Genomic DNA, 25,566 nt, shown 5'->3' on the forward strand with positions numbered 1-25,566 from the left:
TTTTCTTCCATTATATCTTTCAACTAGCAAAAGTCTAGCATAAGCACTGACTTCGAAAACGTAACGCTGTCTTAAGCATCAAAAGTAATTTGAAATCTACCCGTGTCAGCTCCTGGTCCAGATGGAATCACAGTTCCTATGATTAAATTTTTATTCAAGCTATCGTTCGGTGACGTCCTCAATCTTATAAAAAACTTATTAAAGAACGCCTGGATACCGTATGACTGAAAAATAACTAAGGTAATCCTATTATTAAAAAACAAGGATTACGTTTTAACATAGAAAATATCAGACCCATCTCGCTAACATCAACTTCCAACATGGTGAAACTCATAGAGAGGGTCCTAAATGGCCGAATAAACTTCTGCATGAGAAATAAGATCATATTAAAGCCTAAACAAATTGGTTTTTGCAGTGAATGCTCATTTTGGTGCACCCATGAGGATTTAGAGAGTTGAATACAGCTTGCCCGTAAATGGAACCACTACGCCGCATTAGTAACTATCGACATACCTAAAGCATGTGACAGTGTCAAGCACTCTATTCTACTGAACACCTTGCAGAGCCTAAAGTTTCCGCATATAATATTGAGTGGATAGCAGAATTCTTAAAATCAAGGGAATTTTACTGCGTGAAGGATTAATGTTGTTCGCATAAATTTAAGATACGTGGTGTTCTCTAAGGGTCCGATCTATTTCCAGCATTATTCAATATACTGGTGAGCTGTATTTTGATTGTTCAGGATATCAGTGTCTACATTTATGCAGATGATATCGCGTTCTTCGCTGCAGAGAACGACATTTAGTCACTACACCAGGAATTGCAAAGACATATTACTACTCTAGAAAATTATTTGCAATCCATTCTTTTATCATTGAACATCAATAAAAGCGCGCTGTTTGTGTTTCCTATAGAAGATTCTGTTTCAATTCCGTATTATATAATCGAGAACCTATTCCACAAGTAGATTCAGTCACGTACTTAAGAATGATCTATAATGAAAAGCTCAATTGGAGCCCACACATAGAATATATAACAGCAAAGGCACAACAGGCATTAGGTTTATTACGCAGGCTAAGCAACAGAAAATACGGGCTGCGAAGAGACACAATTTTAATGATATACAAATTGTATGTGCGACCAATATTGGAATTGGGATATGTATTATTCTCGGGAGCCACTAGGTATAATATTAAACTGCTAGTAATGTTAGAGAGAGAAGCCCGGCTAATATGCCTGGGACTACCAAGATTCATGGCGAATAACGTATTGTATCAAGAAGCGCCATTGCCAACACTCCTCTGTCAATTCCACATCCTAATGATTGAAACCTTCTTAAAGTTCTACAGTTTACCGGTGTGAAGATCAGAATATGCATTTATAAGCGACCCTGACTCTTTCTGGCACATTGGCTTTGATTTCATACCCCTCAGATAATTTGTGTTAAAAATTAACTGGATTGCATAAATATAGACATTAGCACGGTAATTGAAACAATAATTCCTCGGCCATCAACATTAGGATAGAGTAGGTGAAATCTTCCCCCACAAGCCAAGTTGCAATCTCTTAGATTTTGACTACTACATCAAAAGATTAGATGGTACAGGCAGAAACAAATAATTTAATAGCTACAGGGGCTTCTGTCCAACGTTTATAGATACTTTTTCAGTTCCGTAACTCCGCCGCCGCAGGCGGCCGCCGGTTTTACCCGGGCAGTGAGATGGCGCCACAGTCGCGAGTTGCGCTGTCGCGGGCGCACGTGTTGCCGGTGTTGCTCCTCCCCGCAGTTGCTTGGCCGCGTGCGCGGCTGTCATCGCGCTTTTTTTTTCTCGTTGTTGTGACCGTGCGCGCACGTGGTTATCCTCGAAGACTTCGATCATCTGTGAATTGTGACAACCTAGCACTACCGGCCACAGGACGTCTCGGAGCTGCCAAGCTTTACGATGCCAACTTGCTTCGTGCCCGGCTGCACCAGCGGGTACAAAAGCAATCCAGAAAAGCGGCACTTTTTTGCACCGCCGTCCGATCCGCAGCTGCTTGAAAGGTGGGTGAGAGCTATTCCCCGCGCCGATAAACTTCTGAGCAAGACATGCAAAGTGTGTGACGTGCATTTTATGCAACATGACATTGTGAAGACTTACAAGCATGTCATTGACGGCCAGGTTGTTGAAATAGACCGCGGCTGTTGGGCATTACAGCCTGAAGCCGTGCCGTGTCAATTTCCGAATGTTCCAAGCTATTTGTCAAAAACAATAAAGAGGCGGCGGTCGCCTAAGGATAGGGCCAGCTTACCCAACAAAGTCGTACTTGTTGCTACGCCATCAGATGAGTACCAGCAAGAAGTTCCTGATCCCGTGCACGACATTGATTTCGCACAGATTGTCGAAAACGGCTCATCTTTAAAGCTTCCGAAAAACTGGAGAATGGCGGACCTTGAGGAGGACACTGGTAAACCTCGGCAGGTTATCTTTTACAAGGCGGGAATGAAGGACGATGTTTACGCGATCCTGAAGAGCGTCGCGATTCACGAGGACCTCACGTACGTCATCCATGCAAATGGAAGACTGTTGCGCAGCTGGGATGCAGAGATTAACATATTTTCTGCGCAAGATGTGGAAGCGATTGTACAAATTGTGCACGCAAAACAATTTTGCCGTGGTTGCCCTCTTATCGATGTCACTCTTATCGATGTCATGAATGAAAGATAAAGTTTGGCAGCAGCTGATGTCCATACCATTCCATGCCCTCTCAAGTGATGCCGACGATCATGAATACAATGCACCATCACCAGAAGCGACCGCCTTGTATTACCTGGCAGGCTACGTGGCTTTCAAGTTGAAGAAAACTACACGCTGTGAGGTCTGCAAAGAAGATGCCCTTGGTAGGCGTGATTCACTGTCGAAGGAGGCCATACTGGTCATCGAGCGCGAATACGTCTGTGGCAGCCTTGCATACCCTTCAGAAAAACTGCTTGCGTGTGTGAGCACGGTAGAACGCACTATAAAGCATGCTAGCAAAGGCACATGTTTTGGTGACTTATTTTGGGATGTGCTGGATGCTCTAGTGAAGAGAGGCACAAATATTGTTGGCTGTTCCGAGCATGCTAATCAGCTTACTGCTCAAACAATTCACTTTTATTTAACAACTCGTATGCACTTCTTCGCACGAGCCAAATGCTTGGAGAACAGCAGTGCCGTTCGGGCACAGAGAGAGCGCAAGAAGGCAAAGCTAGTTTAACGAACTTCGCAGTAAACCTGCCGACAAATCTGTGCCGTGTACGTGTAATGAAATGTGTACGTCAGTTTTCGATCTATTCGTGAGGCGTTTTCCCACCGCAAAAAAAAAAAAAGACGAATAGCAGTGTTTCATTCATCCAACAAAATTTACTAGTCGCCAAGTCCTCATGTTACGTAACCCCGAGTGCTATAAGTTTAAGATTTCTATTTCTTTTAGCGCGCTGAATTGTAAACTACTAATGTGGTCTTGATGCAATGGACACAGGAAGGCGCAGGGTGAAGCGATCACTTTGTCACTGCGCAAAACGGATGCCTGCGAAGTACGTACAGGCTTTTTTTCAAGTTCGTGAGTCATACAACGCGCACGAATTAAAGCGCGTGGCCTCTGTTAAATAGCGAGAGTAAAGACCAAGTACACTGTTCGCACAATTCTCACTCGGGCGCACGCAAAGGCTCACGCGACACCCTTCGCGCTAGCAGACGACTCTCGCTCTCCTAGCGCAAGGCGCGACTGCAGCGCTGCGGTGGCGGGTGCGGCGGCCGGCCGCCTTCTCCCTGGGCGCGGCGCGAGGAGTTGCGGAACTGAAAAAGTATCTATAAACGTTGCTTCTGTCAACAATGAAAACGCAGGCGTAGAAATTGCGTCTCATTTCCTCGGCCGGTCTTTTTCAGCGATATATATATATATACATATATATATCAATATATCAATATATATATATATATATATATATATATATATATATATATATATATATATATATATATATATATATATATTTATAGCCCCGCCGCGGTGGTCTAGTGGCTAAGGTACTCGGCTGCTGACCCGCAGGTCGCGGGTTCGATTCCCGGCTGCGGCGGCTGCATTTAGGATGGAGGCGGAAATGTTGTAGGCCCGTGTACTCTGATTTGGGTGCACGTTAAAGAACCCCAGGTGGTCAAAATTTCCGGAGCCCTCCACTACGGCGTCTCTCATAATCAAATGGTGGTTTTGGGACGTTAAACCCCACAAATCAATCAATCATATATATATATATATATATATATATATATATATATATATATATATATATATATATATATATATATGTATATATATATATCTCAAAACGTTTATTTAAAAAAAAGAAAAATTAGATACTCGGAGCATGTGGGTGGGGCCCTATTCCAGCGCTGCACTGGCTTTAGCGGCCCGCTGCGCCTGGTCGAGGAGCGCTAGTTGCACTCCCAGATCCTCGATGGCGAGCAAAGTCTCCCACTAATCCCTTGCGGAAATTTTGCCGGCTATTTGCGGAGAGTTAATTTCGGTTGGCTTTTTCCGACAATCCCACGTTATGTGGGCGAGAGTGGACCTGCCCACTATCGCTGTACACTATCGCTGTACATCGCAGGGTGAATGGCATGCTTCAACAAAAGATTTGGATATGTGTTAGTTTGTATACGGCGCCAGTCATAAGAATTCCAGCCGGGTAAAGCTGTGTGTGGTACACTGTACCTTTGTCGCTCAAGCTGTTGGTTTTCGAGGATATCTCGCGGTAAAAAGGGGCTGTCGTCGGAGTTGTAGGCCGCTCGGTTGGTTAAATCACGAGCTGCGCCGTCCGCTTTCTCATTGCCATCGAGTCCTGTGTGACCCGGGCACCAGATGATAGCATGGTTCTGCGTTAGGTCCGGTCCAAATAGGCGAATGGTGTTGTGTGGTAGTCTTCCCCTGAGAAAGTGTCTACATGCGACCATAGAATTGGTGAGAACAAGGGACGATTGTCCCAGAATATCTTTAGCTTTATTAGCAAGCGCGATAGCTAAAGCCTCAGCGTTATTCACGGACGCGGCTCGTGCCGTGGCGCAAGTCATACGGCCTTGACCCGGGGCCACTCCTACGACTGCGAGCACGTACTTCTTCGTGCCGCATAGGGCGACATCTGTGTACACCGTGTCCGGATTGTTCCCGAATTGCCGCTGTAACTTGCTAGCTCGTGCACTCCTACGACCTTTGTGATGTCGGGGGCTCATGTTTTTGGGGATAGGGGATACTAGAATCTTTTCACGTAGCTGTTTAGCCATGTACTGCTGGTTTTCTCCTGCATACTGAGGACGAGCTGGGTAACCTACACGGCGTAGCAATTTTCTCCCAGTAGTGGTTAGGTTAAGCTTCTCCCGTTGAGAAATGAGCACCGCAGCGCGTAACTCCTCATAATGATTGTGTATACTGAGGACTTCGAGACGTTCTGTGGACGTTCAAAGTGGTAGACTGAGAGCCGCCTTGTGCTATGTTCGTATCATTGCATCTAGGGCCTTTAAATCAGATTTATTGATCTCCTGGAAAGGAAGACTATATGTTTACAACTGAGGACAAAAGCCTGAACCAGGCGGAGTGTCTCAGCTTCCTTGAAACCTTTTCGGTGATACGTGACTATATAAATAATACGGGAGATCTGCTTCACCGTTGTTCTGAGAGTTTTCATTGTGTGGTCCACTCGCCTGTTGCTTTGTAGCCACAGTTCGAGGACTCGCATTTTCTGTACCTCTTTTATCTTGTGGTCTCATAGGAAGAGGTTGACCGGCTCTCGAATGCGGCGGCCTCTGCCTCGGATTCTAATAAATTCAAATTTATCGGGAGCACAGCTCATTCCGCTCTGACAAACGAAGTCGTCAGCAGTGGTCACTGCATCTTGTAGGATTTGCTCTTTTTGTCTCAAAGAGCCACTGCTGGCCCATATGGTAATATCATCCGCATAGAACGCGTACCCTAGCCCTAAAACGCTGTCTAGACTTCTTGCTAAGCGTGTCATGACGATGTTGAAGAGAAGAGGAGATAGTATCAGCCCTTGTGGTGTGCTTCTATTGGGCATAGGAAACGAATTTGAGCGTGTATTACCTAGGCCTATTGTAGGAGTGCGAGAGGTTAGAAAAGAGCGAACGTAGTCATATATATTTTGCCCACAACCGATGTCATTTAGCTTAAATAAGATGAGCTCAAGGGACATAGTGTCAAATGCACTTTTCAAATCAAGAGCTACGACGAGATGTTCTGCACCAACCGTGGTATTCCAGAGTACCTCTTCCCGAAGTAGAAGGAAGACGTCCTGCGTTGACAAATGTTGGCTAAATTCAAACATGCTTGTTGGGAAAAGGTTCCGATTTTCAATGTAAGTCGTGAGACATGTGTAAATCACGTTTTCGAATAATTTGCTAAGACACGATGTTAAAGATATTGGTCTTAGATTTTAGGTCGGGTGTTTTTCCGGGCTTCGGAATAAGAATAATTTTGGCTTCTTTCCAATGATGAGAAACCACGCCCTTCTCCCATACCTGTTCATTAAAATACCGAGTAAGTTGTTCCAGGTGTTAATCGCTCCGATTCCTAATCATCGCGTTTGTTAGCTGGTCAGGTCCGGGGGCAGCATTGCGCTTTGCTGCTTGCACGGCCGCGAATAGTTTTGCCTTGGTGATCGGTGCTTCCAGCACTGCGTTTTCCTGGCCTTGGTATGCCAAAGTGCACAGGGGAGTTGTGAACGCGCCTATGTACTTGTCTCGGAGCTTAGCGAGGAGGGCATCATCTGTTCCTGGGAATTCCCCAGCGAGTGTGAAACAGGTCCCGTTAATTAGGGAGGCGATCGCCGGGCTAATTCCAAGGGCCGAAATATCGGCCCCCCAAACCGCACCACGAAAGCGTGGACAATTTAGAAGTGGTCCTTTTTGGCGCGCCAGCGGACGCCGGCTGTGGTCCAAAGAACCAGTCAGAGCCGAGAGATGATAAACAAACAAATTATATTCTCAATAATGGCAGATCGAAAACAATACACAAGAATGCACACTCCACAATAGTTGCACACAATATGTAACCAATCAAACCAATCAAACAACGTAATACACAGTACAATCAGCCACTCTCGAAACAACGGACACAGACAACAATACACACTACAATGCAGTCGCATGCATTGATCAACCAAGACACGTAAAGACTAAAGAGATAGAAAATCTATTCAGTCCAAAGTTCTTGGAACAAAAGTCGGGATGATACTCTTCCGAGAATCACTCACTCAAAGTCCAGCGTTGTTGTCGTTCCGCTGCCCCTGAAATTTCTCTTCCAGGAAACCTCGCCGAAGTTTCTCTTCCAGGAAATCTCGCGTCTTCAATAGGCCGCCCTCCAAGCTTCAAACTTCTTCGCCGGAAACACGTCGGCTTCACACACGCAGCTGTTGCCACGCGTCTTCGCTCGATAGCAGTAAACACACACTCTTGCCTGTAGCTCGAGTCGTCACCCCTCAGGTGTAAATCATCTTCTCCTGCTTTGTCTCCACGGACAAAACCTTCGCCGACTACATGGCGGTATACCCTTTGCGCTCTGGCGCTAACTTCCGTCTTCTCCTGCTTCGTCGTCTCGGCTGCTCGATTAAATACCTTCCGCGCGAGATTCCAGAAGGTTCTTGTCATTTCGTCGGCGCGATACGCAGCGAAGGCTGGGGAGAGGGCGAGACGGTTGGAATGCCCTCCGCGGCGGATGACTCACATCAGTATCACCACGCCCCTTTCCTTCTAGAAAAATCGAGTGCTTGCTCGGCCGCCGTTGTGGGGTGAGGAGGTTCGTCGGCGAATAGAATAGGCTTCGCTACTTTGATTGTCTTTCTGTGATTTTATAGACGTAACTCAAAATACAACTGTTCGAGTGCTTCATGAAACTACATACGCATCTCGAGCATGAAACATCATAATTATCAGATTGAACCACAATCAGTGAAACTTCACAATCATAGTGCACACGGGAAGGGGGAGCATAAGGGGGATCCAAATTTGGGCCTACACATTGACCGAATAAGCAAGGGGCAATGCGAACGACCCCCCTTCACCCCCTCTGGAAGGAGAACCCTGCGCATGCCGCTAGTCATATGTATGTACATTACACAACCCTTAAGATTATAAAATATTTGTCCACAAACTGACGAAATGTAGACAGACGCACAGAACAAGGAACTTGAGGCTCGCCTGCAATGAGTGCATCTGATCGCTTGATCCCACAGAAAATAAAAGCAGGCAAAGCGTTCGGCATGTGGCTAAGCTGTCGAGGAAAAGTTCTAAGGGAAACAAAAAAATGTTCGGTTGCCATTTCTTCATCGCTATCCGTATTACGGCACTTCCCAGATCTGAGAGTTAAGCTATTATAAAACAAAAACATTTGGTGGATATCCGGTGCAGAAAGTGCTGACATCTGCGAAATGGACGAAGCATGCACTCTCGGAAGAAAACTTACTAAACACTTGGTAAACGCACGTAATTACTTATTTCAAGCGCAATTTACTACCTTTATGGCGTAACTTTAATAGCTAACAGCTAGTAAAGCTAGTAACATTTTTCCTTACTAGCCAGGGAAGCCTTCCTGGCGTTTTTGACTAAAAATCTAAAAAGCCCCCTCTAATACCTGACGTTTCGTAGGCACCGTAGTATATTTTGCCGTATTCGCGACTTTTTAGGCAATCTTTAGGCAAAGCCTATTTTTACAGACTACCTCTGAATTGAAGTTTCATGTCACGTGATGTCACACGTATACAAATATTCTTATATATAAATAAACAGATCAGCACATTATGGTGTGCAGAACACATCAGTAATTCTTCTAAACTGTGTGGTTGCTAACCAGCACATGGGGTACAATGCCAAAGTAGTAGCACACATAGCCTTCTTGCTGCTGCTAGAGTAGAAGCCCATACGCCAAGTTTGGAAATTGTGTGTGTGTGTGTGTGTGTGTGTGTGTGTGTGTGCGTGTGTGTGTGTGTGTGTGTGTGTGTGTGCGTGGGCGTGTGCGTGTGTGTGTGTGTGTGTGTGTGCTCTCACTTGTGACCCGTTCATATGAGTTCACATACTCATATAACCATATGCTCACATACTCAAATATGATTAAATAAGTACGATTATTTGTATGATGTTATCACGAGAGTATGCAATCGGTTTTTGAGAGTACGTTGCTGCGATATGCACTTACCGCAGTAGTTACATGAACTAGTTAGAGGCGAATGTTGTTAGTATGAGAACAATGCTACTTTGTTTTCATATTTTATACCTTTATTTGAAATTCATTTATTTGAAACCTCTAGTTTTGTATGGTGCCTCGGCTCCGCATCTTGCGCCTATGGACGCGGAGCCTTCCGGAAGACCATCTGCCTAGCAGTCACCTCAGCTAAACACCGCGAGCAAGGGAAGAACTTCACCCAGTGACAGCGAAGACACAGAGCTGTACTCAGCCGCCTCGGAAGACGACTCATCTGACGATGGTTTCATTTCTGTCCGGAGCAAGAGGGCGAAGAGGAAGATCGTCAATGCAGCCTCGCCCACCTCTGCGAGTGCAGTGACTATGAATTCAAGGCATAAACGCTGGTCAAATGACATCATCTTTGTACCAGATGAGTGCTCAGGAAACCTGTGACTACTAAACAGGCAAGCACTCTCTGCTTTTTTGGAACGTGTCGTACCAAATGAAATCAAGGAAATCAGAGTGAATACGCGAAAAAATAAAGTCGCCGTAGATGTATTCCACGCGAGTGCGCTTGGACCACTCAAACAAGTGACTGAGCTAGGTGGCATCTACGTGCGGCTCTTTACACCGATTGACAACTCATCCATAGCTGGTGTGACATACGACGTAGACATTGCGATTCCCGGCTTCCCGGCGCACGTGGTTATCCTCGAAGACTTCGATCATCTGTGAATTGTGACAACCTAGCACTACCGGCCACAGGACGTCTCGGAGCTGCCAAGCTTTACGATGCCAACTTGCTTCGTGCCCGGCTGCACCAGCGGGTACAAAAGCAATCCAGAAAAGCGGCACTTTTTTGCACCGCCGTCCGATCCGCAGCTGCTTGAAAGGTGGGTGAGAGCTATTCCCCGCGCCGATAAACTTCTGAGCAAGACATGCAAAGTGTGTGACGTGCATTTTATGCAACATGACATTGTGAAGACTTACAAGCATGTCATTGACGGCCAGGTTGTTGAAATAGACCGCGGCTGTTGGGCATTACAGCCTGAAGCCGTGCCGTGTCAATTTCCGAATGTTCCAAGCTATTTGTCAAAAACAATAAAGAGGCGGCGGTCGCCTAAGGATAGGGCCAGCTTACCCAACAAAGTCGTACTTGTTGCTACGCCATCAGATGAGTACCAGCAAGAAGTTCCTGATCCCGTGCACGACATTGATTTCGCACAGATTGTCGAAAACGGCTCATCTTTAAAGCTTCCGAAAAACTGGAGAATGGCGGACCTTGAGGAGGACACTGGTAAACCTCGGCAGGTTATCTTTTACAAGGCGGGAATGAAGGACGATGTTTACGCGATCCTGAAGAGCGTCGCGATTCACGAGGACCTCACGTACGTCATCCATGCAAATGGAAGACTGTTGCGCAGCTGGGATGCAGAGATTAACATATTTTCTGCGCAAGATGTGGAAGCGATTGTACAAATTGTGCACGCAAAACAATTTTGCCGTGGTTGCCCTCTTATCGATGTCACTCTTATCGATGTCATGAATGAAAGATAAAGTTTGGCAGCAGCTGATGTCCATACCATTCCATGCCCTCTCAAGTGATGCCGACGATCATGAATACAATGCACCATCACCAGAAGCGACCGCCTTGTATTACCTGGCAGGCTACGTGGCTTTCAAGTTGAAGAAAACTACACGCTGTGAGGTCTGCAAAGAAGATGCCCTTGGTAGGCGTGATTCACTGTCGAAGGAGGCCATACTGGTCATCGAGCGCGAATACGTCTGTGGCAGCCTTGCATACCCTTCAGAAAAACTGCTTGCGTGTGTGAGCACGGTAGAACGCACTATAAAGCATGCTAGCAAAGGCACATGTTTTGGTGACTTATTTTGGGATGTGCTGGATGCTCTAGTGAAGAGAGGCACAAATATTGTTGGCTGTTCCGAGCATGCTAATCAGCTTACTGCTCAAACAATTCACTTTTATTTAACAACTCGTATGCACTTCTTCGCACGAGCCAAATGCTTGGAGAACAGCAGTGCCGTTCGGGCACAGAGAGAGCGCAAGAAGGCAAAGCTAGTTTAACGAACTTCGCAGTAAACCTGCCGACAAATCTGTGCCGTGTACGTGTAATGAAATGTGTACGTCAGTTTTCGATCTATTCGTGAGGCGTTTTCCCACCGCAAAAAAAAAAAAAGACGAATAGCAGTGTTTCATTCATCCAACAAAATTTACTAGTCGCCAAGTCCTCATGTTACGTAACCCCGAGTGCTATAAGTTTAAGATTTCTATTTCTTTTAGCGCGCTGAATTGTAAACTACTAATGTGGTCTTGATGCAATGGACACAGGAAGGCGCAGGGTGAAGCGATCACTTTGTCACTGCGCAAAACGGATGCCTGCGAAGTACGTACAGGCTTTTTTTCAAGTTCGTGAGTCATACAACGCGCACGAATTAAAGCGCGTGGCCTCTGTTAAATAGCGAGAGTAAAGACCAAGTACACTGTTCGCACAATTCTCACTCGGGCGCACGCAAAGGCTCACGCGACACCCTTCGCGCTAGCAGACGACTCTCGCTCTCCTAGCGCAAGGCGCGACTGCAGCGCTGCGGTGGCGGGTGCGGCGGCCGGCCGCCTTCTCCCTGGGCGCGGCGCGAGGAGTTGCGGAACTGAAAAAGTATCTATAAACGTTGCTTCTGTCAACAATGAAAACGCAGGCGTAGAAATTGCGTCTCATTTCCTCGGCCGGTCTTTTTCAGCGATATATATATATATACATATATATATCAATATATCAATATATATATATATATATATATATATATATATATATATATATATATATATATATATATATATATTTATAGCCCCGCCGCGGTGGTCTAGTGGCTAAGGTACTCGGCTGCTGACCCGCAGGTCGCGGGTTCGATTCCCGGCTGCGGCGGCTGCATTTAGGATGGAGGCGGAAATGTTGTAGGCCCGTGTACTCTGATTTGGGTGCACGTTAAAGAACCCCAGGTGGTCAAAATTTCCGGAGCCCTCCACTACGGCGTCTCTCATAATCAAATGGTGGTTTTGGGACGTTAAACCCCACAAATCAATCAATCATATATATATATATATATATATATATATATATATATATATATATATATATATATATATATATATGTATATATATATATCTCAAAACGTTTATTTAAAAAAAAGAAAAATTAGATACTCGGAGCATGTGGGTGGGGCCCTATTCCAGCGCTGCACTGGCTTTAGCGGCCCGCTGCGCCTGGTCGAGGAGCGCTAGTTGCACTCCCAGATCCTCGATGGCGAGCAAAGTCTCCCACTAATCCCTTGCGGAAATTTTGCCGGCTATTTGCGGAGAGTTAATTTCGGTTGGCTTTTTCCGACAATCCCACGTTATGTGGGCGAGAGTGGACCTGCCCACTATCGCTGTACACTATCGCTGTACATCGCAGGGTGAATGGCATGCTTCAACAAAAGATTTGGATATGTGTTAGTTTGTATACGGCGCCAGTCATAAGAATTCCAGCCGGGTAAAGCTGTGTGTGGTACACTGTACCTTTGTCGCTCAAGCTGTTGGTTTTCGAGGATATCTCGCGGTAAAAAGGGGCTGTCGTCGGAGTTGTAGGCCGCTCGGTTGGTTAAATCACGAGCTGCGCCGTCCGCTTTCTCATTGCCATCGAGTCCTGTGTGACCCGGGCACCAGATGATAGCATGGTTCTGCGTTAGGTCCGGTCCAAATAGGCGAATGGTGTTGTGTGGTAGTCTTCCCCTGAGAAAGTGTCTACATGCGACCATAGAATTGGTGAGAACAAGGGACGATTGTCCCAGAATATCTTTAGCTTTATTAGCAAGCGCGATAGCTAAAGCCTCAGCGTTATTCACGGACGCGGCTCGTGCCGTGGCGCAAGTCATACGGCCTTGACCCGGGGCCACTCCTACGACTGCGAGCACGTACTTCTTCGTGCCGCATAGGGCGACATCTGTGTACACCGTGTCCGGATTGTTCCCGAATTGCCGCTGTAACTTGCTAGCTCGTGCACTCCTACGACCTTTGTGATGTCGGGGGCTCATGTTTTTGGGGATAGGGGATACTAGAATCTTTTCACGTAGCTGTTTAGCCATGTACTGCTGGTTTTCTCCTGCATACTGAGGACGAGCTGGGTAACCTACACGGCGTAGCAATTTTCTCCCAGTAGTGGTTAGGTTAAGCTTCTCCCGTTGAGAAATGAGCACCGCAGCGCGTAACTCCTCATAATGATTGTGTATACTGAGGACTTCGAGACGTTCTGTGGACGTTCAAAGTGGTAGACTGAGAGCCGCCTTGTGCTATGTTCGTATCATTGCATCTAGGGCCTTTAAATCAGATTTATTGATCTCCTGGAAAGGAAGACTATATGTTTACAACTGAGGACAAAAGCCTGAACCAGGCGGAGTGTCTCAGCTTCCTTGAAACCTTTTCGGTGATACGTGACTATATAAATAATACGGGAGATCTGCTTCACCGTTGTTCTGAGAGTTTTCATTGTGTGGTCCACTCGCCTGTTGCTTTGTAGCCACAGTTCGAGGACTCGCATTTTCTGTACCTCTTTTATCTTGTGGTCTCATAGGAAGAGGTTGACCGGCTCTCGAATGCGGCGGCCTCTGCCTCGGATTCTAATAAATTCAAATTTATCGGGAGCACAGCTCATTCCGCTCTGACAAACGAAGTCGTCAGCAGTGGTCACTGCATCTTGTAGGATTTGCTCTTTTTGTCTCAAAGAGCCACTGCTGGCCCATATGGTAATATCATCCGCATAGAACGCGTACCCTAGCCCTAAAACGCTGTCTAGACTTCTTGCTAAGCGTGTCATGACGATGTTGAAGAGAAGAGGAGATAGTATCAGCCCTTGTGGTGTGCTTCTATTGGGCATAGGAAACGAATTTGAGCGTGTATTACCTAGGCCTATTGTAGGAGTGCGAGAGGTTAGAAAAGAGCGAACGTAGTCATATATATTTTGCCCACAACCGATGTCATTTAGCTTAAATAAGATGAGCTCAAGGGACATAGTGTCAAATGCACTTTTCAAATCAAGAGCTACGACGAGATGTTCTGCACCAACCGTGGTATTCCAGAGTACCTCTTCCCGAAGTAGAAGGAAGACGTCCTGCGTTGACAAATGTTGGCTAAATTCAAACATGCTTGTTGGGAAAAGGTTCCGATTTTCAATGTAAGTCGTGAGACATGTGTAAATCACGTTTTCGAATAATTTGCTAAGACACGATGTTAAAGATATTGGTCTTAGATTTTAGGTCGGGTGTTTTTCCGGGCTTCGGAATAAGAATAATTTTGGCTTCTTTCCAATGATGAGAAACCACGCCCTTCTCCCATACCTGTTCATTAAAATACCGAGTAAGTTGTTCCAGGTGTTAATCGCTCCGATTCCTAATCATCGCGTTTGTTAGCTGGTCAGGTCCGGGGGCAGCATTGCGCTTTGCTGCTTGCACGGCCGCGAATAGTTTTGCCTTGGTGATCGGTGCTTCCAGCACTGCGTTTTCCTGGCCTTGGTATGCCAAAGTGCACAGGGGAGTTGTGAACGCGCCTATGTACTTGTCTCGGAGCTTAGCGAGGAGGGCATCATCTGTTCCTGGGAATTCCCCAGCGAGTGTGAAACAGGTCCCGTTAATTAGGGAGGCGATCGCCGGGCTAATTCCAAGGGCCGAAATATCGGCCCCCCAAACCGCACCACGAAAGCGTGGACAATTTAGAAGTGGTCCTTTTTGGCGCGCCAGCGGACGCCGGCTGTGGTCCAAAGAACCAGTCAGAGCCGAGAGATGATAAACAAACAAATTATATTCTCAATAATGGCAGATCGAAAACAATACACAAGAATGCACACTCCACAATAGTTGCACACAATATGTAACCAATCAAACCAATCAAACAACGTAATACACAGTACAATCAGCCACTCTCGAAACAACGGACACAGACAACAATACACACTACAATGCAGTCGCATGCATTGATCAACCAAGACACGTAAAGACTAAAGAGATAGAAAATCTATTCAGTCCAAAGTTCTTGGAACAAAAGTCGGGATGATACTCTTCCGAGAATCACTCACTCAAAGTCCAGCGTTGTTGTCGTTCCGCTGCCCCTGAAATTTCTCTTCCAGGAAACCTCGCCGAAGTTTCTCTTCCAGGAAATCTCGCGTCTTCAATAGGCCGCCCTCCAAGCTTCAAACTTCTTCGCCGGAAACACGTCGGCTTCACACACGCAGCTGTTGCCACGCGTCTTCGCTCGATAGCAGTAAACACACACTCTTGCCTGTAGCTCGAGTCGTCACCCCTCAGGTGTAAATCATCTTCTCCTGCTTTGTCTCCACGGACAAAACCTTCGCCGACTACATGGCGGTATACCCTTTGCGCTCTGGCGCTAACTTCCGTCTTCTCCTGCTTCGTCGTCTCGGCTGCTCGATTAAATACCTTCCGCGCGAGATTCCAGAAGGTTCTTGTCATTTCGTCGGCGCGATACGCAGCGAAGGCTGGGGAGAGGGCGAGACGGTTGGAATGCCCTCCGCGGCGGATGACTCACATCAGTATCACCACGCCCCTTTCCTTCTAGAAAAATCGAGTGCTTGCTCGGCCGCCGTTGTGGGGTGAGGAGGTTCGTCGGCGAAGCCACGCTTCCGCGGGGAGAGGGAGCGTGCCCGGGGAGCTTGTTTTCTGTATTCTTTTTCTTTTATCGTTGACCTCGCGGCGTCACTCCGGCGTTTCGTCGCGAGGAGTTGGCGGCGCGCTCTTTTTGAGTGTTCATTCTGTGACAGCGAGCTAGTGAGCTTCTTAAGAGTTCGGTTTGCTGCCGTTTTGGTTTTACTAGGTTCCATTACGCTGCGCAGTATTTCCCATGTCTTGGAGGTGTGTAAGGTTCCTCGGAGTGAGTCGCGAAAATTCGCCCAGCTTGCCGTCTCCAACTGCTGCGCTAAAACGTTTGCCCACTCAGATATCTCAGCTATCTTATGGCGCAATTTTCTATTCAGTCACTGTTGTTTCCATCGCTTGGTCAACCCTATCCTGGATTCCCACATATGTATGAGATGGCTATCGACTACCGGGGTTTCCGCTGTGAGCGCAACCCGCTTAGAAGTTGCTTTGTGAGCCTCTCGTATGTGTGTTGCCCAATCATCCACGCTATTCGATAAAAGTTTGGGCAGTGGGGTTTACGATAAGTTACCCAATCTGTTAATACAACATGGCCATGAGGCTGCTGAATTTTGTGAGAGGCAATCGACACGCTCAAAATATGGTCACTGCCGAAATTCTCTTCTAGGGTGCTCCAGAACTCCTTGTCAACATTCATTATGAATGCAAGATCAGGAAGTTTGTCTACGCTGACGCTATTACCAAATCTTGCCGGGTGTTGTGGAAGTACGAGAAGTTGGAGCCCATGCGCATCAACAACTCGCTCGAGTTCCCGGCCTTTCGGGGTATCTTTTCGGTACCCCCAGGTAGTGTGAGGGGCATTAAAGTCCCTGAGAAACAGTGTTCGATCCTGGATGCTGAAATTACTCTTGGCATACCGAATGAGTGCGTCAAAGTGGCCCTCTTTTCCCTAGGGGACGAGCTATACACATTCGTAATTATGGTTTTGGCTTAGCTATGCTTGTGCGGTAGTATACTTATGATTTGGTGGTTAATGCTGCTAGTTACCAGATATATTATACTAGTCGCTATTTTCTTAAGAACCAACGTTGCGATTTTAGAGGAGTCTGAATTTGATATCGTGTAGTAGCCACTCAATTAGACTGGCTTAAAGCCAACCTCTTGTAGGCCAATGACATCAGGTTTGACTGGCGCCGTATTAATAAATTGTTGTAGAGCGGCCGCACGTTTGTGAATGGGGCGGCAATTCCATTGCCAAACTTCGAGATATTCGGTGTGCGCTCGTGTTTCACTCGCCATGGATAGTGCTGTCACTGTCCGAAGTTGGGAGTCGCTTCGAACGACGGATAGATAGAGCACCCGGGCTGCTTTTAGGCCGTTTAGGAACAGTGGTCCTTATGCTGGCAATGAATTTGTCGACATAATTTTTTGGGTTCTGAAATTCGGCAAACATTTGCTGCTAAAAGCTTCGCATGCATTTCAGTTGCCGCAGAGCTTGTTTTAGTGTACCTTCCGTAGAATTAGACTAAATCGTAACCTGGCCAGATGTGCCGGTTGCTTTAGAAAGTGTCGTTTGGCTCGATTCCATACCGCCGTTAGCTTTGAGGGAGGCCAACTCTCGTTTTATTTCTGCGAAGCTCTCACGGAGGAGTTTGTTCTCGCTAATAATTTGCTAATATTCTGGATTAGCCGTTATAGGAGCAGCTTTATCAGTGAGGCTTCCAAATTTCACTCCTGTATTTGAAGCTGAGCTAGTAGCTATTTTAGCTGTTAAAAAAATTCCTACGACCAAGACGAGTGCAATCATCTTAACAGACTCACTTTCGGTGTGTGCAGCTCTAACAACTTCAAAAAAATCTCGTGCCCTAACAGCATTGCACACACTAGCACCACCGCATTCAAAACTCCGGAAATTAGTGTAGGTTTTAGGTCACTGCGGGTTACAATTAAATGAATTGGCAGATGCCTTGGCGCAAGCATCACTTGATGGCCCAGTTATTTCGGTACTGACCGAGTTAGAATACTTATCAGGGGTTAGATATAAGGATATCGCTATATTTACAGATAGTTTTCACAAAATGGACAGATTATCAGCACCTTAAATTTCCATGAACAGCCCATTGGAATCCGTCAAAAACTTGAAATTATCATCTCCAGATTCCGGTGCCGTGTTCCCCCATTAAATGTTTTTTACATATAGCTTTTACTTCCCCCCTTTGTCCATTTTGCGAAGAATCAGAAACTTTTGAACATCATTTCGGCTCATGTCGAAACTGTGCAGTGATCAGGAAAATACTTCTAGCTTTTCCATTTTCCATTTTTGAAGCTAGGTTTAAATTTAACCACAGAAAATGTTCTAAATTTTAAGGCCTCCATTTCAGGAAATTGCCACAGAGATGCATTCGATGCGGTATTTAATTTTATTCAAGGCTCTAAACGTTTTTCAACATAAAGCCCACCTTAACAGATACACAAAAAATAGTGGGTTGAGAAGCAATTTTTGAATCTGGATAAGTCCGCGACCTACCAAATGATTTGGGTTTCGGAACACCAGCTGTCTGGTCGGCTCCCAAAATCAAGGTATATTCATTAGTGTCTTATTTCTTGTTGATTTTTCTCCCTCTCTAAATTTTTGTTTTCTTTTTCTTTATTATACTGTCTTCATTTTACAACTTTTTTCCCTTTTTTTGTTGTAAGCAATAGTGCAGTTATCGTCCATATGAGGCTATAAGTTCTCTTGGCCAATCGCCCAGAGTGGGTATGAGCCATGAATTTTAGGCTACAAAGAAACAAACAAACACATCACTTCTTGTGCCATGTGATGTCCTTACACGTTTCCCTCCATTGAAGGCGTGCCTCACGATCATTGCGTTGTTTTTCCCGCAAAACCTCAGTGTTATAACATTCTGTATTTCGTTGCACGTCCTCAGTTTTGAGCAGATACTTACCATTGTAAGATTTCGTTAGGTTATCGCAATGTTGATAGTTTCGACGCATTTCTGAAGAAAAGTCACAGCTTTACCGCAAAGGCGAATCAATGAGCGCGATAGCAACAAATCTGAAGGTAACGCGCCGAATAGCTATCACATCGAAACGAGCTCCCCGTTTCCCACGCACAAATGGCACACGAAATGTACTCACAGATTTATAGATGAACGCGAATAAACCTCTCAGTTGTTACTTTGCTGGGTCTGGAAAGCGCATCCTTTTCGCAAACGGAGATTGTACAACGACCTTTGTACGCCCAGTAACTACAACAGAAACGTTCCAGTGAAGGCGCAACGCCAGCCAAGACGTACATGCACATGCTATGAGCGCCGCTGCCCCACCTCAACTCCAATACTCTTTGAAAAACATTACGCTGGTGGCCGCGGGTCGGCGTGACAGTCTACGTAACTTGCGAATAGAAAATCTTCTTTTTGTTCACCTATTAACAGGGGCGCATACTCGTTGTGAGGAATTGAGGAGCACGCCTGAGATTGTTGTACCAGTTACCACATGCCCACTAGGACGAAGATGTGCCTAAGTACGTCACACTTTCACAGTCGCGCCCTTCGCGTCATAAGCACGAGCAGAAAGAGAAACAAAACTTTCTGGCATAATTCTTCATCTTCGCCAGCCGTAGCTTAAGAAAATTCCTTGCAAATATTCAGCGGGTTTCAGGCGCACGCTTTTTCGAAGAATGACGAATGATGGCGTATTGAATGCCTGCCTACAATACAATGATTTATGGCTTAGTTGGTTCCCTGGAAGTGTGCTTGCAGCAGCTATCCAAAAACTGTTAAAAAAGACTCGGAAAGACCGCTCTTCCAGCAGTCGCTGTGGTAGTGCTCCGCGTTCCACGCAAACCTGGCGGTTTTTTCGTTGAAGGTCATAGGGTGTCGTGTCTTTGTTACTGTCTTGTTTCGTGTGTATTATGTTCTCAAGTTTTCACTGTAAAGAGAAAAAAACGAGAGCAGCCTCGCCAGCTTTTTGGGAGCCTTACGGTTGTAAACTCAATGTGCTTATATTTCGCTTGTTGTTAAAAAAACTCACTGGAGCTTCGCTTTTCGGGAGCCACCTTCTACCTTTCTACAGCAATATTCCTTCCAAGCGGTGGTAACCCTCGTGATGTTCATAATTTATTTGGGAGAACCCTTCGTCCCATGAACGAGGATGTAAATTTAATTGTTTGTATTGTTAACATAAACGATGCATTGAACGGAGAAAATCCTGATTCTGTTACTATTTAGGCTGTTGCTGAAAGTACAAATGAGTTGACCGCTTTTTTTTTTGTGCCCTCGTACGCACAGACTGTGCAGAACTTCCTGATGCAATGCGCCGAGCGGGAGCAACCAGGCAGCTCAAACCCACTCGTTTTCCTCATGATGGCCTGCTCTGACGCCAAGTACCTGGATGGTGTAAGAAAAAAAGCTTTTTGTTGTACTGTTTCATAAATATAAAGCACCGCACACCCAATAGTTAGAAAATTGCTTGCCATCCATTTTTCCTGGCGTGAAGACAACACGCTACCAGAGCTACAGGTTCTGTGAGACAGAAGCGGCACTCACCATTAAATTTTGACTGAGAGCAGGCAATGTTTAGGACTACTTTTGTTTTTTATACGCAACAATCATGACCACCAACAGACAATCAATTCAGAGACAGTCAAGGGCTGTTATTTGCAGTATGTATTATACATATGCGAACAAACTAACGTGGAGCAAAAGGCAATTTGCAGCCGGAAGAACCGGAAGTGCAACCTTCGGGTAACGCGTTCCATGCTCTATCATAGACATGTTTCTTTAATATCTAAACTATACTCATAGACCGTAACGTAGCAATTGCAGAAGGCCCCGCGGACGCATGAAACAGAAGTGCGTACGTCAAGGAACCCGGCTCTTCGGTCAGCCGGAGTTCGTTGATGCCGCGGGAGTATAATACGAAAAAAATGCGTCACTGCTTCTTGACTGAGTATTAGTAAAACCCAAAATCTTACACTTCTTTCAACACTTCTGCGTACGTATGTTTGCGTCATCACTTTTTTAAAAGCGTCTTATATTTTAGCCCAGAGCTCAGAGCCGCTGTGCACGATGCACGCAGTTGCATCCCGTAATGACCAGCAGAGCAAGAACATGGCCTCTAGGAACGCCAATTGGCGTACCGTCCAAACGCCGTACGCGTCCCGAAGAATCGTGCGTTGCGTCCATGTGAGCTACAGGGAACGTGCATTGGCGTCGCTAGTACACGCAGTTGGAGTTTGACAAAAAGTGCGTGAATGAACCGGGAGATATAAAATAAGCGTCAGGCGTGCGCTGAGAGCTCTCTCCGGCCTTCGTTACGGCTGGTCATGTCGCGTGTAAAAGAGCGTGACGAGGCCTAGTGTGCATGACGCATGTAAATATGTAAATAAATCGTGTGTTCTTTGTGTGAGCAAGGAGCCTCCCAAGAGGTATTCCTTTCCCAGTGCCTTTGTGAAAGGTTGTGCCCCGCTCCTCTGTCACATCAGCTTGGTGTTCGCCTTCACGCTACTGGTAACACGTGTTAGGCGCCTGTTACCAGTAAAAATGTTTCATGTTTTGTAATCGAGATGCTCCAAGCACCCCGAGCAAACGTGAATGTACCTTAGGAAAAACAAGCGCATGTTCTCACTCGGTCAGCATGTTCAATAGCCCACGCATGCTTCTGGGCACAACATCTCAGAGCTGCAGCCGCCGCAAGATGCGCCGCAGAGAAAGGCGGCTTGCTGGCACGCTCTCCACAGATATGAACGTGGCAGTGAATACACTGCCCATAAATAACTGCGGGTTTTACGTTGTTTGCCATTACCATTACATGAGGAGACTTCAGCTTCTTTTATTTGTGAACAATTTTCTAAAACTTAGACAGTGCTAGAGCTTAGCTATCGGCTTATTTTCCTTCTCTACCACTTTTATTAATTTTGTCACACTGGCGAGGTACCCTCTTACTAAGCGTACTTAGGCTTCTTTATTTGCTGAGTTCTTTGATTCACTGGCGAGTTGCTTGTCGCGTTTTTATTTTTTTTTGGGGGGGGGGGGGGGGGCATTTTCATAGAACATATTGTTATTTTAGGAATCATCGCATTCCCCAACAGTGTGTTTATCGTTCGCCATTAGCCTGTTCGTTGATGACTATTAGCAGTTTGGTGTTCAAGTAAAACGTGCATTGAAAAGAATCAAGTATTGGTTATTGTGCACTGAGAACAATCATTCATGTGAGTTTGGAGGCATTGATAACGGTATAACTGTGCTGTATTGTTCATATTTGCACCTACTTTTGCTTTAACATATGGTTAGATATTTTTATATATTTCCTTCGTATTTCACTGATATTTTTGATCGTACTGGAAAATATTTTGAGACTAAAATAATTCATCAAGAGGGTAAGGTACAGTAGACAGACCAGAAGGGCATTTTTCATTTCATTCAATATCCCCTCAAGGATCCACTGTTGCGTTTCTTTGCACAAGTCGCACTGCCTATTTTGGCACCTTTTCTGACAACACTTGCCTTGCTTTCTTCTTTTTGGTAGCATCTCAGTAGCACAATGTTGTATTTTGGGAGCGATCTAAAACCTCAGTCCTGTAGCTGATTGTTTTCGGTGAAATACACATAATATTGATTTTTTGTGGTTCTCTAATATTTAATGTTCTGCCCGCAGACGGCTGATTGCATGTTCAACCAAGAAGAGGCAATATTCGTGAGTGGAAGAAGTCTCTATAAAATCAAGAGCTTTTGTATTTATTATCATTATGTGTTTCGTAATTTTGGACAAGAGGCAGCGAATTGGCAATGTGCTTTAAAAATCTTGCCGCTCCTGACAAGAACTGTGTTTCTTGGCATCAAAACAGGCGTCGCCTTCGACATCCCAATAAACGACACAGTAGGATTCCGAAGTGTTGAATTTCCACCCTTTCAGCATTAAATTTCTGTAAATATATGTTTTTGGTCACTATATGATGGTTAGAAGCGCAAGATGAATAGCAGTCAAAGGAACATTGAATCCCTTTGATACAAATAAAGAGGTCGTCACTTTTACGCAACACGTTGTACTCTTCGACATGTGCTAGCATGACTAGAATAGCTATCCCCTTTCGTCACATATTATGATGCGCTGTCAGAAACACGTGAATTCTGCGTGGCATAATTCCAAGGCATTCAGTAATATATAGCAACTAATAAAATGAAGAAACTTTCTATAATAATAAATGTAATGGAGTAATAAATGTAATGAATCTTTAAATAAGTATCTACTCATTCTGTTTTTTGTCAGCTTCAGTATTTGTATAAAAATAATGCACTACTAGGCACGAAGGGCATGCAGTTTCTTTTTTGGTTGTATTTGTTTCAGGCGAAGCAAAAAATTTCATATGGCCTTGAAATAAGTCACGTTTAGCAATCTTCGAACATGGTAGTGCATCCAGAGAGATGATCCTCTGCAACAATAAGCAGCCTAATTAGGTTAAATAATCACCACTTGTCTCCTCAGTAGGCCTGAACGATTGTGCAAACCAAGTTCAAGGCATTTAATAAAACACGTCGTGCGTGACGTGCCAATAAAGATGGTAGCTCCTTTTGTACACGCCGTGACTAAAAAGGGCGCGTCTGAGTATTGTATAATCCGGTAACATTATTAAGGGCCACTTTAACTGTGATCTTCAGGAGAAAAATGTCTTGTTCTCCTAGGAACAGAAAGGAAAAGCTTGCTCGTAAAACGTGGAAGAATGCCCATAAAGGTTTCTTTATGTAATATTCGTGCCCTTATATCTAGAATAGGCTTCGCTACTTTGATTGTCTTTCTGTGATTTTATAGACGTAACTCAAAATACAACTGTTCGAGTGCTTCATGAAACTACATACGCATCTCGAGCATGAAACATCATAATTATCAGATTGAACCACAATCAGTGAAACTTCACAATCATAGTGCACACGGGAAGGGGGAGCATAAGGGGGATCCAAATTTGGGCCTACACATTGACCGAATAAGCAAGGGGCAATGCGAACGACCCCCCTTCACCCCCTCTGGAAGGAGAACCCTGCGCATGCCGCTAGTCATATGTATGTACATTACACAACCCTTAAGATTATAAAATATTTGTCCACAAACTGACGAAATGTAGACAGACGCACAGAACAAGGAACTTGAGGCTCGCCTGCAATGAGTGCATCTGATCGCTTGATCCCACAGAAAATAAAAGCAGGCAAAGCGTTCGGCATGTGGCTAAGCTGTCGAGGAAAAGTTCTAAGGGAAACAAAAAAATGTTCGGTTGCCATTTCTTCATCGCTATCCGTATTACGGCACTTCCCAGATCTGAGAGTTAAGCTATTATAAAACAAAAACATTTGGTGGATATCCGGTGCAGAAAGTGCTGACATCTGCGAAATGGACGAAGCATGCACTCTCGGAAGAAAACTTACTAAACACTTGGTAAACGCACGTAATTACTTATTTCAAGCGCAATTTACTACCTTTATGGCGTAACTTTAATAGCTAACAGCTAGTAAAGCTAGTAACATTTTTCCTTACTAGCCAGGGAAGCCTTCCTGGCGTTTTTGACTAAAAATCTAAAAAGCCCCCTCTAATACCTGACGTTTCGTAGGCACCGTAGTATATTTTGCCGTATTCGCGACTTTTTAGGCAATCTTTAGGCAAAGCCTATTTTTACAGACTACCTCTGAATTGAAGTTTCATGTCACGTGATGTCACACGTATACAAATATTCTTATATATAAATAAACAGATCAGCACATTATGGTGTGCAGAACACATCAGTAATTCTTCTAAACTGTGTGGTTGCTAACCAGCACATGGGGTACAATGCCAAAGTAGTAGCACACATAGCCTTCTTGCTGCTGCTAGAGTAGAAGCCCATACGCCAAGTTTGGAAATTGTGTGTGTGTGTGTGTGTGTGTGTGTGTGTGTGTGCGTGTGTGTGTGTGTGTGTGTGTGTGTGTGTGTGCGTGGGCGTGTGCGTGTGTGTGTGTGTGTGTGTGTGCTCTCACTTGTGACCCGTTCATATGAGTTCACATACTCATATAACCATATGCTCACATACTCAAATATGATTAAATAAGTACGATTATTTGTATGATGTTATCACGAGAGTATGCAATCGGTTTTTGAGAGTACGTTGCTGCGATATGCACTTACCGCAGTAGTTACATGAACTAGTTAGAGGCGAATGTTGTTAGTATGAGAACAATGCTACTTTGTTTTCATATTTTATACCTTTATTTGAAATTCATTTATTTGAAACCTCTAGTTTTGTATGGTGCCTCGGCTCCGCATCTTGCGCCTATGGACGCGGAGCCTTCCGGAAGACCATCTGCCTAGCAGTCACCTCAGCTAAACACCGCGAGCAAGGGAAGAACTTCACCCAGTGACAGCGAAGACACAGAGCTGTACTCAGCCGCCTCGGAAGACGACTCATCTGACGATGGTTTCATTTCTGTCCGGAGCAAGAGGGCGAAGAGGAAGATCGTCAATGCAGCCTCGCCCACCTCTGCGAGTGCAGTGACTATGAATTCAAGGCATAAACGCTGGTCAAATGACATCATCTTTGTACCAGATGAGTGCTCAGGAAACCTGTGACTACTAAACAGGCAAGCACTCTCTGCTTTTTTGGAACGTGTCGTACCAAATGAAATCAAGGAAATCAGAGTGAATACGCGAAAAAATAAAGTCGCCGTAGATGT

The 25,566-nt window shown here is 45.2% G+C and overlaps 1 protein-coding gene across 2 annotated transcripts in view; it reads left to right on the forward strand.

Annotated features, from left to right (window-relative positions):
- Window positions 1-25,566, forward strand: part of LOC119159841 (uncharacterized) — a 250,188-nt gene that overhangs the window by 126,639 nt on the left and 97,983 nt on the right. For both annotated transcript variants that reach the window (XM_075890890.1, XM_075890888.1), the window contains 2 exons: window positions 20,161-20,268; window positions 22,529-22,567. In XM_075890890.1, the coding sequence (XP_075747005.1) occupies window positions 20,161-20,268; window positions 22,529-22,567 (147 nt within the window). The remainder of the gene's footprint in view (window positions 1-20,160; window positions 20,269-22,528; window positions 22,568-25,566) is intronic.

Source organism: Rhipicephalus microplus, chromosome 3, assembly GCF_043290135.1.
Source record: "Rhipicephalus microplus isolate Deutch F79 chromosome 3, USDA_Rmic, whole genome shotgun sequence".
In the NCBI taxonomy this organism is placed as follows: domain Eukaryota; kingdom Metazoa; phylum Arthropoda; class Arachnida; order Ixodida; family Ixodidae; genus Rhipicephalus; species Rhipicephalus microplus.